The following is a 13,815-nucleotide window of genomic DNA, read 5'->3' on the forward strand; positions in this document are numbered from 1 at the left end:
TTGAGCCAAAATTCATAAACTATTTGTGTCACTATTCTTTTTTTTCTTTTGCTCCAACAAAAATTCGATTATACGTATTAATATCCACTCGAGATTTCAGGTATCTTGTATTAAATTAAAGTTAAAGTTTGAGGGATGTAAAGCTTAAAAAAGATGAAATTACTTATAAGAAATCAAAGTTCTAGTGGATAATAGCAAAAATGGTCCTTAAATTTCAATGTAATGTGCAATGTCATCCACGAATTTTTAATATGTTCAATGTGTTCCTGAATTTTAGCTAATTATGCTTGTCATCGATAAACTTTTAATTTGTTCAATGTATTCCTTGAACTATTAGTAAATATATAATATATTCACTAAATTATATGGAAATATTTAAAAGTCCAAAAATCACATTAAATATTGGACCAAAATTTATGGACCATATCATACATTGTATTAAAATTTAGGGACTAATGGAATAAATCAAAATTTTATGGATGACATTGCACATGAAATCAAAGTTCAACAATCATATATATCATTATGTTAAATAATGGTAGTTGTTCTGATTGACATTTTTCATGGATTTAAGTCATCCAATTAGCGATAACCCACACGTCTATATTTGTCAAAGTAACAATTACCAAAAGAATGAGATGACTTGAATGCTATGGTGTCTATAGATTTCTAATGAAAGAAATTCCTAAAGAATTGATAGGTAATCGCTTGAATTGTGTTACTTTCAACTCAGAGCAATCACAGCAAACCCACACGCCAGAACAAATTCTAATGCAGGTGATTGAATCATTGACAACCTTTGACTACTTCCTGCTTGTTCTCTTCTCACCAACCGCCTTTCTCTACAGAGAATTAAACGGGCTCTAGGAAATGAAGGCTATACAGCAAAAGACTTTTGCAACAAATTTAAACATTATGAATACAGGAAGTTTTCGTCACCGAAATGCTACCAGCTAATTGCCCTTCACGCCAATTTTTGTTCTCGTATTGGATCGTCCCACCTCATGCGGATAAATTATGCTCCTGCCGAATGAAGCAATCTTGCTGGGTACGTCGCGGCTTTTTCTTGTATCGGACCATCAACACATCTCTGTGGTACCCCCGGAAACCTCAGTGACATTGGTTTCATCTTTTCTGGATTTAGCATCATCCAAGTAATGCTGATAGACGTAAGAAATGAATCCCCAGATTGCCAAAATCATAGCCATCACCTTAATCCCATCCATCTTGTCATGGAAGAATAGCACTGCAAGAATCGGAACAACCGGCAATGCCAAGGTACTGATGACATTGGAAAACAGCGACGATACCTCAAAAATCAGCCCGAGCATACCGATCGAGGAGATCTGCCATGTCAGCGCTGTCCAAATTAATGTCATCAAGTATGACACTCTTCCCTCCTCGTATGCCTTCATCTCCTCGCCTAGTTTCCTCCACTCTCCGCTCGCAAAAAGCCCAACAACGCAAGCGCAAGTCGCCACAAAAGACGGGTATATTTGCATATCCAGCACAGCAGAAAACGTTTCTCTCTTGATCACTTTCTCGAAGGAAAGCTGAACTAATGAAAGATACAACGAATATGTCGCAGACGCTCCCAGGGTACACAGGAATCCGATCACATACTTCGCTCTTGAGATCTTTGTGGTGTCCGAGTCCGAGTGGACCGCGAGGAGCGAGGCTGACACGGTGAGCAGAACGATGGAATTGAGAATGAATGGGGTGAACTTTTGGGAGTTAAGGAAGAAGGAAAAGAGTGCATTGAAGGCCAATTGAGTTGCACACAGGAGAGAGTAAGTGGAAACGGGAAGATAGAGCAGACCGTATGAGTACATCATGTTGTCACCAGTCAAGAGCAGGCCAAAGGCGAGGTAGAGGAAAGCTAAGGAAGAGAGCTTTGGTTTGCTTGGAGATTGAGTTCTTGTAGACTTGGTTGAATTGGAGAACATTGGTGAGAAGAAAATTAGAAGAGGTATGAGGATCGGGAAGCCAGCAGATTGAACAAAAGTGGCCATCCATTTGCTATTACCGCCTTTGTCATAATACAGTCTGCCTAAAAGGGTCGCCGCGGATTGGCCAGAGAGGAGGAAGAGGATGTAGGCAGCGACCCGTATCCACCATTTGTAACTTCTGGTCCTTTGATAGGGAAGATCAGGATTGTCCATATCCACAACAGTCTTCTTCATTCAATTTCGGTTCTCCCTGCTCTTCGCTCAAAGAATCAGTAAGGATAAAGAAAAAAAAACAGGGTTACAGCAATGAGGAGATCACCAAAATACATCATGTATTCAAGATTGATTCGAAATTCTCAAATTTCTGTACATTAGCAAGCTTTTGCTCAGTGACTAACCTCCAGTTTGTAGTTGCAGTTCTCTTGCTGTCTCCACGAAGAATGACTAAAAAGATATGAAAGGCGAGATCTATTTGTTGGATAGCTATATGAGACAAGTTAATTGCCCCAAATAAGAAGGCTACTAGGAGCTTCAGCAACCTTTAAATGAGATATGAAGGTTGACAATTTGAAAATGATCTCCTGCACTTTCTCTTTCACATTTGAAACTGGAAATATCCACTGTTGTGACCTCTTTTTATGTGGCTGTTGAGGTGCCAAGTCACGAGTCGAGTCCAAAGCACCAACATTTGCTGAGGATCAGACCAAAGAAAGTCAAAATTGGCTCCTTTCTAATGTCAAATCTTGGAAAACTGGTACCTCGCCTCGTTGAAATTTACAATAAACTGCTTTTCCCTTTGAATGCCTTTCATACACTTTATATCTTTTACTCTTTTGGAAGTTTTATTAGAATGTGACGTAATCTAATGACGTACCAACGCCATATTAGTCTAGGAAAACAAACACATAGACATTGCCCCACTATCTCCTATGTTCTGTTGAATCATATAGCATTTCCTCCGTAGCTATGTCTTCAATTATTGTGCTATATCTACCCTCGAAAATGGGGCGTGGGATCTCCAGCAAAATCGAGGGAAGGTGCGAGGAAGAAGCATGGCCAGGCCCACGTGTAGGTTTTGTCAAGTAGCTAGCAACTAGCAAAAGACAGACCAGAAATGGCCTGTCGTTATAAAGGTAAGGTTTAACTATGCAACAGTTCTTTCCTCAATTAGTGGCTTTACTTTAGGCACAAATTTCTCTTTGATGAAAAACTTCTAGTGAAATTAGATTTAGCTGCACTTAATTAATGAGAATATGAATGAGTATGGTCATCAAATGTTCTGCTCTGGGGGGTAACTTCTTTGGAAAGTAGAAGAAGTCCCGCTGTATTGCTTAGCTTCCAGTTCTAGCAAACGCCAAGATATTATTGAGGTAAAACCATACTGGCTTGATATTCAAAATATGGAGATTTATTTTCAACACAAGAAATGTAGACTCTGGCTGGCTAGAAGATGGCCAACCTTTTGGTTTCTCCAAAATAAACTCCATCAGCCAATCTTATTTGCTAAACGGTGTCATAGATTTATTTGCACTGGAATGACCTAGCAAATAGCATCACAACAACTTTAGAGAGAAAGAGAGAGAGAGACAGAGAGAGTAGACCATCAAAGTCAGGTAGTACATTACTGCTTAAGAAGGAAAACTCAAAGAAAGCGAGCGAATGATGCATAGAGCAATATCACACAGCTGAAATAGGTCATAATTCTCCCTTGTCAGTGGACAAGCTTCTCCTTCTCTCTCTTCAAACCCATCCTCACATGTCGTTGCTGCTTCCATGGCTGCATTCACCTGCATGTTAGCAATCCCATAGTGCCCCACCATGAAAGCCCCAGTTGCATCAACCAGCGTCTTCGATGCATCCAAGTAAAGATCCTTGCAATCCCTCAAGCAACCCAACTGAAAAGGGTCAAGACTCCCATTCCTTAGCATTTTCTCTATGCTTGAGATGGTGGTGGATGCATTTAACAGGGCTAGCTCCATGGAAATGATTCCTAGGCCTTGGAGGTTAGTGAAATGGCTCACCGGGACGGCTTGGAGAGACTCCGAACAGAAGGTACAGTTAAAGACAGGGGATTCTCGCGAGCACTTTTCGCAGGTTAGGTTGATTATGTCCATGGTTTTCACACTCATTGTCAAGTGGGTCGTTGCTAGGAGAGCAAGCAGGCAGAAGAGGCAGCAGCAAGATGCTGGGGAGAACAACGAAGGGTCCTGCATTTCTCGGTCATTAGTTGAGTGAATTGGGCAATATGCTGAGGCATTTATCAGCTGGTGGACATGGAGTTCACATTTGGAGGAAGCTTCCTTAGAGTGGCAGATTCTTGTACTTTGTACTTGAAAGAAAAACAAAAAACAACCGCATTACTTTTCAGAAACGAGTGAAACTTTACAAGACCAGTACTATAGCTTGATTGGGACTTTGAAATCAATAGCACAGAGAGATTCTTAAGTCGACTTGACTTGCATAAACTGTACTTCAGCGAACCATTATTATGGGCAACCTCCACGTTTAAGTTTCTAATGGCGCATAAACAAATGTTACCTTAGGTATATACCCGGTCTATATAAAGATTACATTATCAGAAAAGGCTAGTCCTTCATCAAAAGCTCTGAATTTTATCACTCTTACATTTTGAGATTCTCGTGCTGCAATAAAATTACCAAGACCATTAGAGGACTTGAATAAGTCCAAGCGAATGTTTACAGCCATGTCACATACGGCCACAAACTGAACAATTAACAGCTACCATGTTCCTCGGTCCTGTACATATGCAGTAATTAAGGGCCTGCATGGTTGGAAATGTTTCTGTTCCCAGGAACAGAAATTTCTGTTCTTTTGTTCCTGGGAACAAAAAAGGAACAGAAACGCGTTTGTGTGCGTTTCTGTTCCTTTTTTGTTCTTTTGTTCCCAGGAACACAAAGAAACGAAACAAACAAAAAAAAAAAACTTTTTTTTTTTCGGACACAAATCAAACACTTTTTTTTTTTTTTCTTTTTCTCTTATTTTTGTTCTTCTTTCTTTTGGCCGGTCGCCGGCCTCGGCCATGGCCGCCCCGTAGACGAGGGCGGCGGCCTCGCCCGCCTCGGCGAGGCCGACGCTCGCCGTCCCCGGCGAGTCGAGTCGGCCTCGCCATGGGCCGGCGAGCTCGAGCTCGCCCGATCCGGCGAGGCCGACCTCGCCCGGCGGCCGGCGAGCCTCGGCCTCGCCGAGCCACCGCCGACGCGACGCCGACGGCACAGCGGTGGCTCGGCGAGGCCGAGGCTCGCCGGCCGGGGCGAGGTCGGCCTCGCCGGATCTGGGCGAGCTCGAGCTCGCCCGCCATGGCGAGGCCGACCTCGCGCCCGGCTGAGCGGCTCGATCTCGCCCGGATCCGGCGAGGCCGAGCTCGCCCGGCCCGGCGAGCCTCGGCCTCGCCAGCGGTGGCCGGCGAGGCCGCGCCTCGCCGCCGGCCCAGGCGAGCTCGGCCTCGCCGGATCAAGGCGAGCCGACCTCGCGCCGGCACAGGCGAGCTCGATCTCGCCCGAGATCCGGCCTCGAGCTCGCCCCGCCGCGGGCCGAGCTCGCCCGGCGGCGAGAGCCTCGGCCTCGCAGCGGTGGCCGGCGAGCCGTGCCTTGCCGCCCATGGGCGAGCTCGGCCCTCGCCGGCCGGTCGCCGGCCAAGGCCTTGGCGGCGACCGGCCAAAAGAAGAAAAAAAAAATGAAAAGAAAAAAAAAAAAAAAGGAAAAATAGAAAAAAATAGAAAAAATAAAAGAAATAAAAAAATTATCCAAATTTACCAAACATGTTTCGTTTATTTTTTATTCCCGGAACAAGTTTACCAAACGCGTATTTTGTTCAAAAATTGTTCCCAGGAACAAAATACTTTTCTATTTCTCGTTCCCCGGAAACAATTTTTAAACGAACGTTACCAAACGCGCCCTAACAGTCACTACTAAATTACTATTGCCTCAGACTTGGCCCCAGGAGTCCATGAGTCACGACGAGATGGACTGCTTTGTGTTGATTCTTGTTGAATTCAACTTGGAAAACTTGATTTTAACAGGATAACATAAACTGCCTTTGATATGTTAAATTTGTACGTTGGAAAGTCGAAGCAACTTCAGCAGAACATTCAACTGAGCCTTGCTTTGGTAATTATTTTTATCAAGTAACGCTTTCCAAAAAAATAATTATGAAGAATCGGTATCCAATACAATCCTGATACTTTGTACAATTTTGGGAAGCACAGAAGCGTTATTGATGATCTAGTATGATTGGAGTGGATTCGTCATTCATCTGAAGGTATTATATATATAAGTGCACAAATTTCTTGAAATTTTATTCGAAGAAACACGCTAAAATTGTTCTGTATACAAACCTCATCAATCCAACATAATTAGCAGCTAGAAATGCGTCCGGTGCCAATCAATTTCAATGTAGCATTTTGATGAAAGCGAGGGAAATCGCATTCAATTGGAAAAACATGTCGTTCTCTTTGGTCAAAGGAGACACTAGACCTTCCCTCTCTTTAAACCCATCTTCACAAGTGACCGCGGCATCCATCGCTGCACTTACATCCACATTAGCTTTGTAATAATCTCTCGAACCAAGATCATCCACAACGCCTCTCAATGTAGAATACGCATCGGAGTACAGCTCCAAGCACGTTGTCAAGCAGTCTCTAGCGAAATGGTCAAGTGTCTTGTTCTGGAGGAGTTTCGATATGCAGGAACTGACCTTGGTGGCATTTGAGATGGTGAGGTTGATGGAGATGAGAGCGAGATCTTCAACATTTGCAGGTTGGCTCATCCGGTCGGCTTCAAAGCACGCGACACAGAATTCGTAGCTTATGTTTGGATCGCCGTCAGCAGCTCTTTTGCAGCTCCCATGAACGATGTTGTTGTCCTGATCATTGGCCTGTGCAAAATAAAACAGAAGGCAAACAAGAGTTACTAGAGGCAAGAAAGACGTCATTTGTTTCGTATTCAATTTCCTCTTTTTCTTCTTGGTGTTGGGAAATGAAGGAAATTTTCCGAGTCTGAGAAATTAAGGTGCATAGTTTGATACTTATAATGAAGCGAAATAGGCTCGGGCAATTGGGCAATTCAAAGAGTCTTTGTCCTTTCCGTTTTCTATTGTGATCTTGTAATTGTGTATGGAGATACGTAAGTGCACTATCGGTTGGGATATTTAGCACGCAATCCATGCACATGCCTCGTCTACGTGTGGTGCAGAAATGATCTTAGTGGAGATTGCCACATTGAACCCTTTGCTAATTGAAAAGTCTAGCGCATTTCACGGGCAGTTGTCAGCTTTTGCCTAGAATGTTCTATATTAAACCATTTCACGGTTTGTAATTTGAGTTTAGAAGGGTTAATGTCTAGAATCATAAAATGAATCCTCATTACCTAGATGATTTATTCGACTTTCATGATCTATCCAATCTATCAATTCAACTATATCTAACCATATTCAACTTAAATTGTTTCTCACATGTTGCATATATTATCTAGTAATTAATTGTGAGGTCTGTAATCATCGCCCTCATCATGTCTCATCCTTAAATTGTCTTTTCACTATCTTATGAAGCTCTATCATGGAGTTTTCCTATGGTCCTAAGCAACCTCACATATGTTTCCTTTCTTATTCTCTTGCGTTGTCCTTAATGTTGTCTAGACAACTGGGCAATCGTCAAATATAATCCAACATTGCAGGTGCACAGTAATCTCCAAGGCTAGTTTTATTCTCAATTCAGCCGTCCTTTTTGCATGTGGAGTTTTGTGGACACTTCAGACCATCTGCCCAAGCAGCTATCCTAAAGCATGGTTATACATGCTCCTTCCTATCATTGAAATCTTTTGCTATCTCTTCTTGCCATATCTTTAGGAGTATAGTCTCAATAGGGACCATCAACATGCGATGTTTCGTAACTTATATATGCACCACCTATCACTCTGTACGTATTATAGCAATCACATATTCAAGGTCAAACAATATTTGATAATATGGTTATAAACATAGAAAGTCAATTTCCATTTTAACGAATGGACAGACAGGGGCAAGCCATTACACCCCGCCGCACAATTTCCTTCTTCCCAAATGTTACATTTGACCTAATGCCACTGGTGTGTTTGTTTAAAGGGTGTGGTCAGCCGAACAAGAAATAGTGACGTGGAAAGGAGATAGCCTTTTGAAGAAGTGGTCAGGAGAGTAGTCCTTACAATATAAGCTGATGCCCATAAGTTTGTTTGGTGATGTGGAGAAGAAAAGTTTGGCTGATGCAAGACATGGGTGTTTGTTGCAAGTCGAATTAAACTAGAAATCGAGAATCGAGGCCTACTCCTTTGGAAAAGCACAAGTTTATCTCTTCGGACAATTTCTCCTTCGCGGACACATCTATCCTCTAGGCAAGCACAAGTGTCCGCTTCACTTGCAACGTGGCCGATCGTAGAGAAAAGCTCTCTAATTTAATTGGGACCGACCAAGAACACTAGGAGACAAAGTAACCTAAGTATTCAGCTCGCGTTTTGCAGCTGCTCCGGTCAAACGCCCCGGACGTTGAGCTGAAGCTGAGAAGAGCGTGAGTCACGGGACAAGAAGAAGGAGAAGAAGAAGAGAACGATGTCGGCCTCGCAAGTCGATCCGCACGACAAGATGAGGTCGAGAGACGTCAACAAGGTGGCCAAGGGCGAGCAAGCGCCTCGCCCCGCCCATGAGCCCGGCACCGTCTCGCGACCCCCTCCTCCGAAACAAGTGGACAGGGAACCAGCCAAGTCCAAGGTCCTCGATCTCCCACCCCCTCGAAAGGTTTCGAAGTTTAATCTGAATTTGGCACGATACGAGTGCGAGGAATGGATTAGCTCGAGATTGAAGTCGTTAATGCTTTGGCAGGGCTTGAATTTGTTAATTTTCTGTCTTTACGGAAGGATGTGAGTAGGAAATTCATCAATGAGAGGATGTCACTCCAATAAATCACACTCTATTTAAGGAAAAATATGGCACATGTAGAGAAAATTTTATGTAGTTTGGTTCACCCTTAATTTAAGACACCGTCAGTATATGCTATAATTACTCTTAAAAGAGTTGGTTCGGGATCAAGCCACATGGTCCATGCTCCAGCATTATGGTTGAGCTAGAAAAATTAGATGGGTTGATTAAGGGTTGGTGCTTGGGTAGACTTTTTGATCTAGCAACTTAGTCAAGGATAACACGTGAATTTTCATTGAAACACTCAATATGATCTGTCTTTAAGGTTCATAAAACAAAATTTGGTAGAAAAAATTGGTGTCGCTCTAGATTACATTTACATATGTGTGACCGTGCATATACATATCTTAGACACACGTACATTCATTGTCATTTTTCGTCGACCCCTGTACCTTCTTTCCCATGAAAGGGTTCTGTTCATCCCAATGACTGCAAAGCGTGAACAGGACAAACGGAGCGACAATGAGAAGGAAGAGATGGTAGATCTTGAAACAGCACCAGCGGACATGCGATTTCCCTTTACTAACCAAACGCGTCACTGTTATGCGCGGTATCTCGAGCACATCAGGTAACGATAGTTCATGCAAAGCTTGGTCCGATCATATATTAATCCTGAAGGCATGCCATCAAGGAGAAGCACGATTCAAATTGGACTCTAAATAAAACAAAATCAGGGTCTCAGTCCTATGCAACGTGCGCATAATGTCCTAAGCCTTAATTTATTGAATAGATATATGATCTCAATAGGACTTAAGTTCCTCATGCTGGCAGGTGCATTCAAGAGAAGGGAGAGAATGCGCCGGAATGCGAGAAATTCGCAAGATACTACCGGTCAATATGCCCTTCCGAATGGGTAAATGGGTTTGACTCGTCGTCTATTCTTGAACATGAATTTTATTCCTCGTTCTCATATCCTTTCGACCGGTTTATCAATTGGCAGATTGAGAGGTGGGATGATCAAAGGAAACATGGAACATTCCCTGGTCCAATCTAAGGGGGCTTCATGTGCGCGAGTGCCTTTGACATGCCTCAGGCAGGATCAAGGGAGGTAAGAAAAGCTACTCATCCATGTAATTAAAGGCGATGTAATCCGAGTCCTATTCGCTAGAGCTTACGTGTTCCACAATATCATATTATAGACTGTAGTAGAAACCGGTCATGTTCATCGTTTTTAAATGGGCACACAACCTGACTTATCCATGTTCTTGCGAGTTTGACGAAGCACCGAGCATTCACATAGCTTGAGGATGTTGGTCACTTGATGGAGAGTTGATTGAAAGAAATTGCCATGGTGATTCGCTAATATAGGACCATCTCATTGCTGTTTGGCTCGAGCCTTGGGCTTAGAAGAGGATGCCAGACATTCAAGCTTGGCTCCTCGGGAGTGTCTCAAATCGGACTTATACATGTTTGGTTATACGACACAATTGGCTAACGCGGAAGCTCAATGAATCATACGGTGTGAATAAGAAAAGAAATAAATTGGAGAAATGAGGAATTGAAAGGATATACGTAATGCTCCACCTTTCCTTATTCACTTTTCCGAGAGAAAGAGATTGGTGAGATGGTCACATTATAATTGAAAAACTTAAGATTATAATCGTAATTGTTTTTCAATCTTAGAATAAATCAAATCTACAGGAACCTTTTTGGACGATGATTTTCAATTTTCTTTTGTATCTCTCGCAAGTTCACACATGTTAAGGTCGCTCACTTTGCATACCAATCAAGACTCAGCAACGGAATGTTTATGTGTAAAAAGCTATGAGCTAATTCTCCAGCATCGACATGGACTTCATCTTCAGAGAGAAAAAGGAAGTGAGAAATTAATTTTTCTAATTTTTTGCATTATCCTGCTTTGCTTGCAATGCGATTATGAATCGGATTTCAAATCAATCTGGAATTTCTAGGAATGATAGAAAACTGAGAACAAAAAAGAGGTGCAATGAAGCATCATTACATAAGCACCAACGCACCTGCCCTGCTGGAAGTGGTTCCCAACAAATGGATAATCCCCTTCTCTCGGTCGGCCCTTCGTGATGCTCTCCATGGTTTTGGAACAAAAGAGGTTGGTGCTGCGTATATACATTCTCCACCCCCCCGCAACAGGAAGACAGCCGTAACTTTCGACTACATATCTATCTCACGAGAACCCCACTTGAACAGACCTTCAATCCACGTGACATTTCGCGAGCAATATTTAGTAAATTTCTATTCCCATAAAGATCTCCGGTCCGTTTATCCGCACCAGCTTTCTTCAGCAAGAATTGAGCTAGTTGGAATTCATGATATAGGCACAGTTATTTCCTGATTTAATGACTGAAAAGATTAACGTGTATGAGACTACAAAATGCCATGTTTACCACAAATATGATCTAATGAAGATAAACATATGAAATTAAAGTTTTCAACAGAAAGCATAAAAGAAAAGGCCAATTAGGTTCAATGTGAAGGTCTTCGTGTTCCCTCAGCCAATCTAGTGCACGATAAAGGGGAAAATTCTTCATATTTTCCTTCATCATTCATCTCATGAAATAGCACATCGGTATATGATAATAGCACAGCTGCACTAAGCATCCGCGTCCCAATAGATGGCCATCAAAAGAGCATCATGAGGAAGAGAAAATAAGGGGAGATACTAAAATCATTCTTCATAAAGGAGGATCATACTGTTAGTATCATTGTCCCTTTTGCATCTGAACATTATCTAGAGTATGCTAACAACAATATTATTTCTCTCACCCCAGGCTTGTACATGGCAGATCGAGAGCCAGCTTGTTGAAAAGTTGTGTCAACTGAACAAGACCCTCCTTTTCATAGCACAATACATACAACATAACCAAGCGCGGATGGTTGATATCAAACACATTTTCATTATTAAGAAGATTCATCACTGCCTAAATGAAATATTTAGGATCGGATTATGAATCATTCATTATTGCCTAATTCTCTTTTTTGCATTATTTTGGTTTGGTTGCAATGCGACTATCACGCCGCAATTAACATATGAAATACACGTGATTTTACTTTGGCAATTTTCTCAACAAATTGAATTTAACGATTCGGATTAATTGAAATGATGCCACATACATTGGGCAAACTTAGCTCACGTCCTATCTGACTCACGAATTTAAATGACTGTTTTATGGCCTTGAGATTTGTGGACATAAAGTAGTCATTTATATCATTGAGCATCTCGCATATTAGTACGAGGTAGCTGCTGGCATGGGGCGTTTTCATGCGATTGGGAGTAGAATTTATGGGGCAATGGGCCAGAGGCTTGGAATCCAACAAGAGGTGCAAACACCCGTAACCTCATCCATGACGAATTTTGAAGTCGCGTTTTGTCCTTTTTAGCTGAATGAAAAGCCGCCCTTTTAACCTATTCCTGCTAAGGGGTAAGAAGATATCTTTACCTAAAAGTAGTGTGGAAATTGATGTGATTTTTGAGTGGCCTCAAACTGGCGGTCGGTTGGAAGACTTGACCAGAGGGGTAGCCACTCAAGCATAGGGCATTTCTCATCCATTCGTTCATCCCATATGTGAGAAATTATTATACTTACTTACTCGATGATAATTATAATCGAAATCCTGACATAGTGTCTACCTTCACCACCACGAGCCTCTCTAATTCCTCCTCAAATATTTTTTTTATGAGAGGTGACATTACGGGGTCTTCCACCCCGGGGCCAATCTCCCGCTTGTTTGTTCTTCCTTAAGCTTTCTAAGGACTTACTCAGGTCCAAGGGTAAGAAGACGTCTTGGCCTAAAAGTAGCGTGGAAATTAATATGATTTTTGAGTTCCAAGATTTGGACATTACATAATGGATATTACTTCTTCTTTTTTTCTTATTATTAGCAAACTAGCAAAATCAAATGTATTTTGGGTAAGCAAGACCTCTATAAGCAAAAATGTCTATCTGATTTGAGATTTAACCTCATTTAATTTTAGCTTCTTTTTATTTTGTTTTGTTAATTTTAAGAAAAGCATGCATTGCTAAAGCTCCATTTGTTTTCGTGAAAAATCTATGATTTGAAAAAGTTACAATCGATGACGAAAACACTATTCATTGATTAGTTTTTTTTCAAATGATCCAAATGGTCATTTTAAAAAAAAAATATTATCCAAATATTTATTTTCTGCAAATTGAACAGAATTTCTGTAAGCAATATAAGCGACCCTTTTTAGAAAATAAGTTATCAAAATCATTCATATTCTACAAAATGAATGTATCATAAATCAATATCATGAAGGAGGAGATGAAAGTAGTGTGGTTATAGCACAAATAGATGGCGTGTAAAGACCTTAATATTCTCTCTTCCACATCACAAACACAAGTCCGATGGCACCCTTCACACATTGTAAATGATTGATCTATAACCTTTCTGGACCAATTTCTTTCTTCATTGTATTGCATACCATACACCTACCGAGAGCAGTGATCTCATGAGCTTCATCTATAGCAAAGTTTAACAATGTTGATTCATTCTGCTCATATGTTTTCTTTAAAAAACAAATTATATTCACTCGAAACAATTGGGATGAATGAGCTCCTATTGCAAAATTGTGCAAGATTAGCAACCTTCTTCTACAAGGCACAGAAATCATCATCTTCTTGATCAAGCTTGAGTTCAGCTCATTCACTTGAAGCAAGCATTCCCAATGATTACTTCCTAATTTCAAGCTAGAGAAGGTATTTCATCTAAATTTCAAGCGGGAGCACTCATAATCCAAATTACATAATTAATCGACCAATTTCTTCTTTATCGTATCGTATACCACATACATATCGAGAACAATGCAATTTTATGAAGAAGTATGACATTATTTAAACAATTTTAGCGAACTCCTTCTACAGCGAAACAAAACAAATTACATTCATTTGAATCGATTTGGATGGA

General features: G+C 41.3%; 3 protein-coding genes across 4 annotated transcripts; all 3 read right to left on the reverse strand.

Annotated features, from left to right (window-relative positions):
- Positions 1-693: 693 nt before the first annotated feature.
- On the reverse strand, positions 694-2,500 carry LOC104443587 (probable purine permease 11). 2 transcript variants are annotated; one of them, XM_010057079.3, is made up of 2 exons: positions 2,348-2,500; positions 694-2,199 (listed from the first exon to the last, which is right to left on the reverse strand). In XM_010057079.3, exon 2 carries the CDS (start codon positions 2,181-2,183, stop codon positions 1,080-1,082), a length of 1,104 nt encoding a protein of 367 aa, XP_010055381.2. In that variant the 5' UTR covers positions 2,184-2,199; positions 2,348-2,500; the 3' UTR covers positions 694-1,079. The 2 variants fall into 2 exon arrangements, with proteins under 2 accessions (XP_010055381.2, XP_010055380.2); XM_010057078.3 differs by having other exon boundaries at positions 694-2,204.
- Positions 2,501-3,577: 1,077 nt separating this feature from the next.
- On the reverse strand, positions 3,578-4,162 carry LOC104443588 (putative invertase inhibitor). The gene has a single exon (XM_010057080.3). The coding sequence runs from the start codon at positions 4,160-4,162 to the stop codon at positions 3,578-3,580; it is 585 nt and encodes a 194-aa protein (XP_010055382.3).
- A 2,195-nt stretch (positions 4,163-6,357) lies between these two features.
- LOC104445947 (putative invertase inhibitor) lies at positions 6,358-6,900 on the reverse strand. The gene has a single exon (XM_010059873.1). It carries the CDS (start codon positions 6,898-6,900, stop codon positions 6,358-6,360), a length of 543 nt encoding a protein of 180 aa, XP_010058175.1.
- Positions 6,901-13,815: the final 6,915 nt, after the last annotated feature.

This window comes from Eucalyptus grandis, chromosome 5 (assembly GCF_016545825.1).
Source record: "Eucalyptus grandis isolate ANBG69807.140 chromosome 5, ASM1654582v1, whole genome shotgun sequence".
NCBI classification, from domain to species: Eukaryota; Viridiplantae; Streptophyta; class Magnoliopsida; order Myrtales; family Myrtaceae; genus Eucalyptus; species Eucalyptus grandis.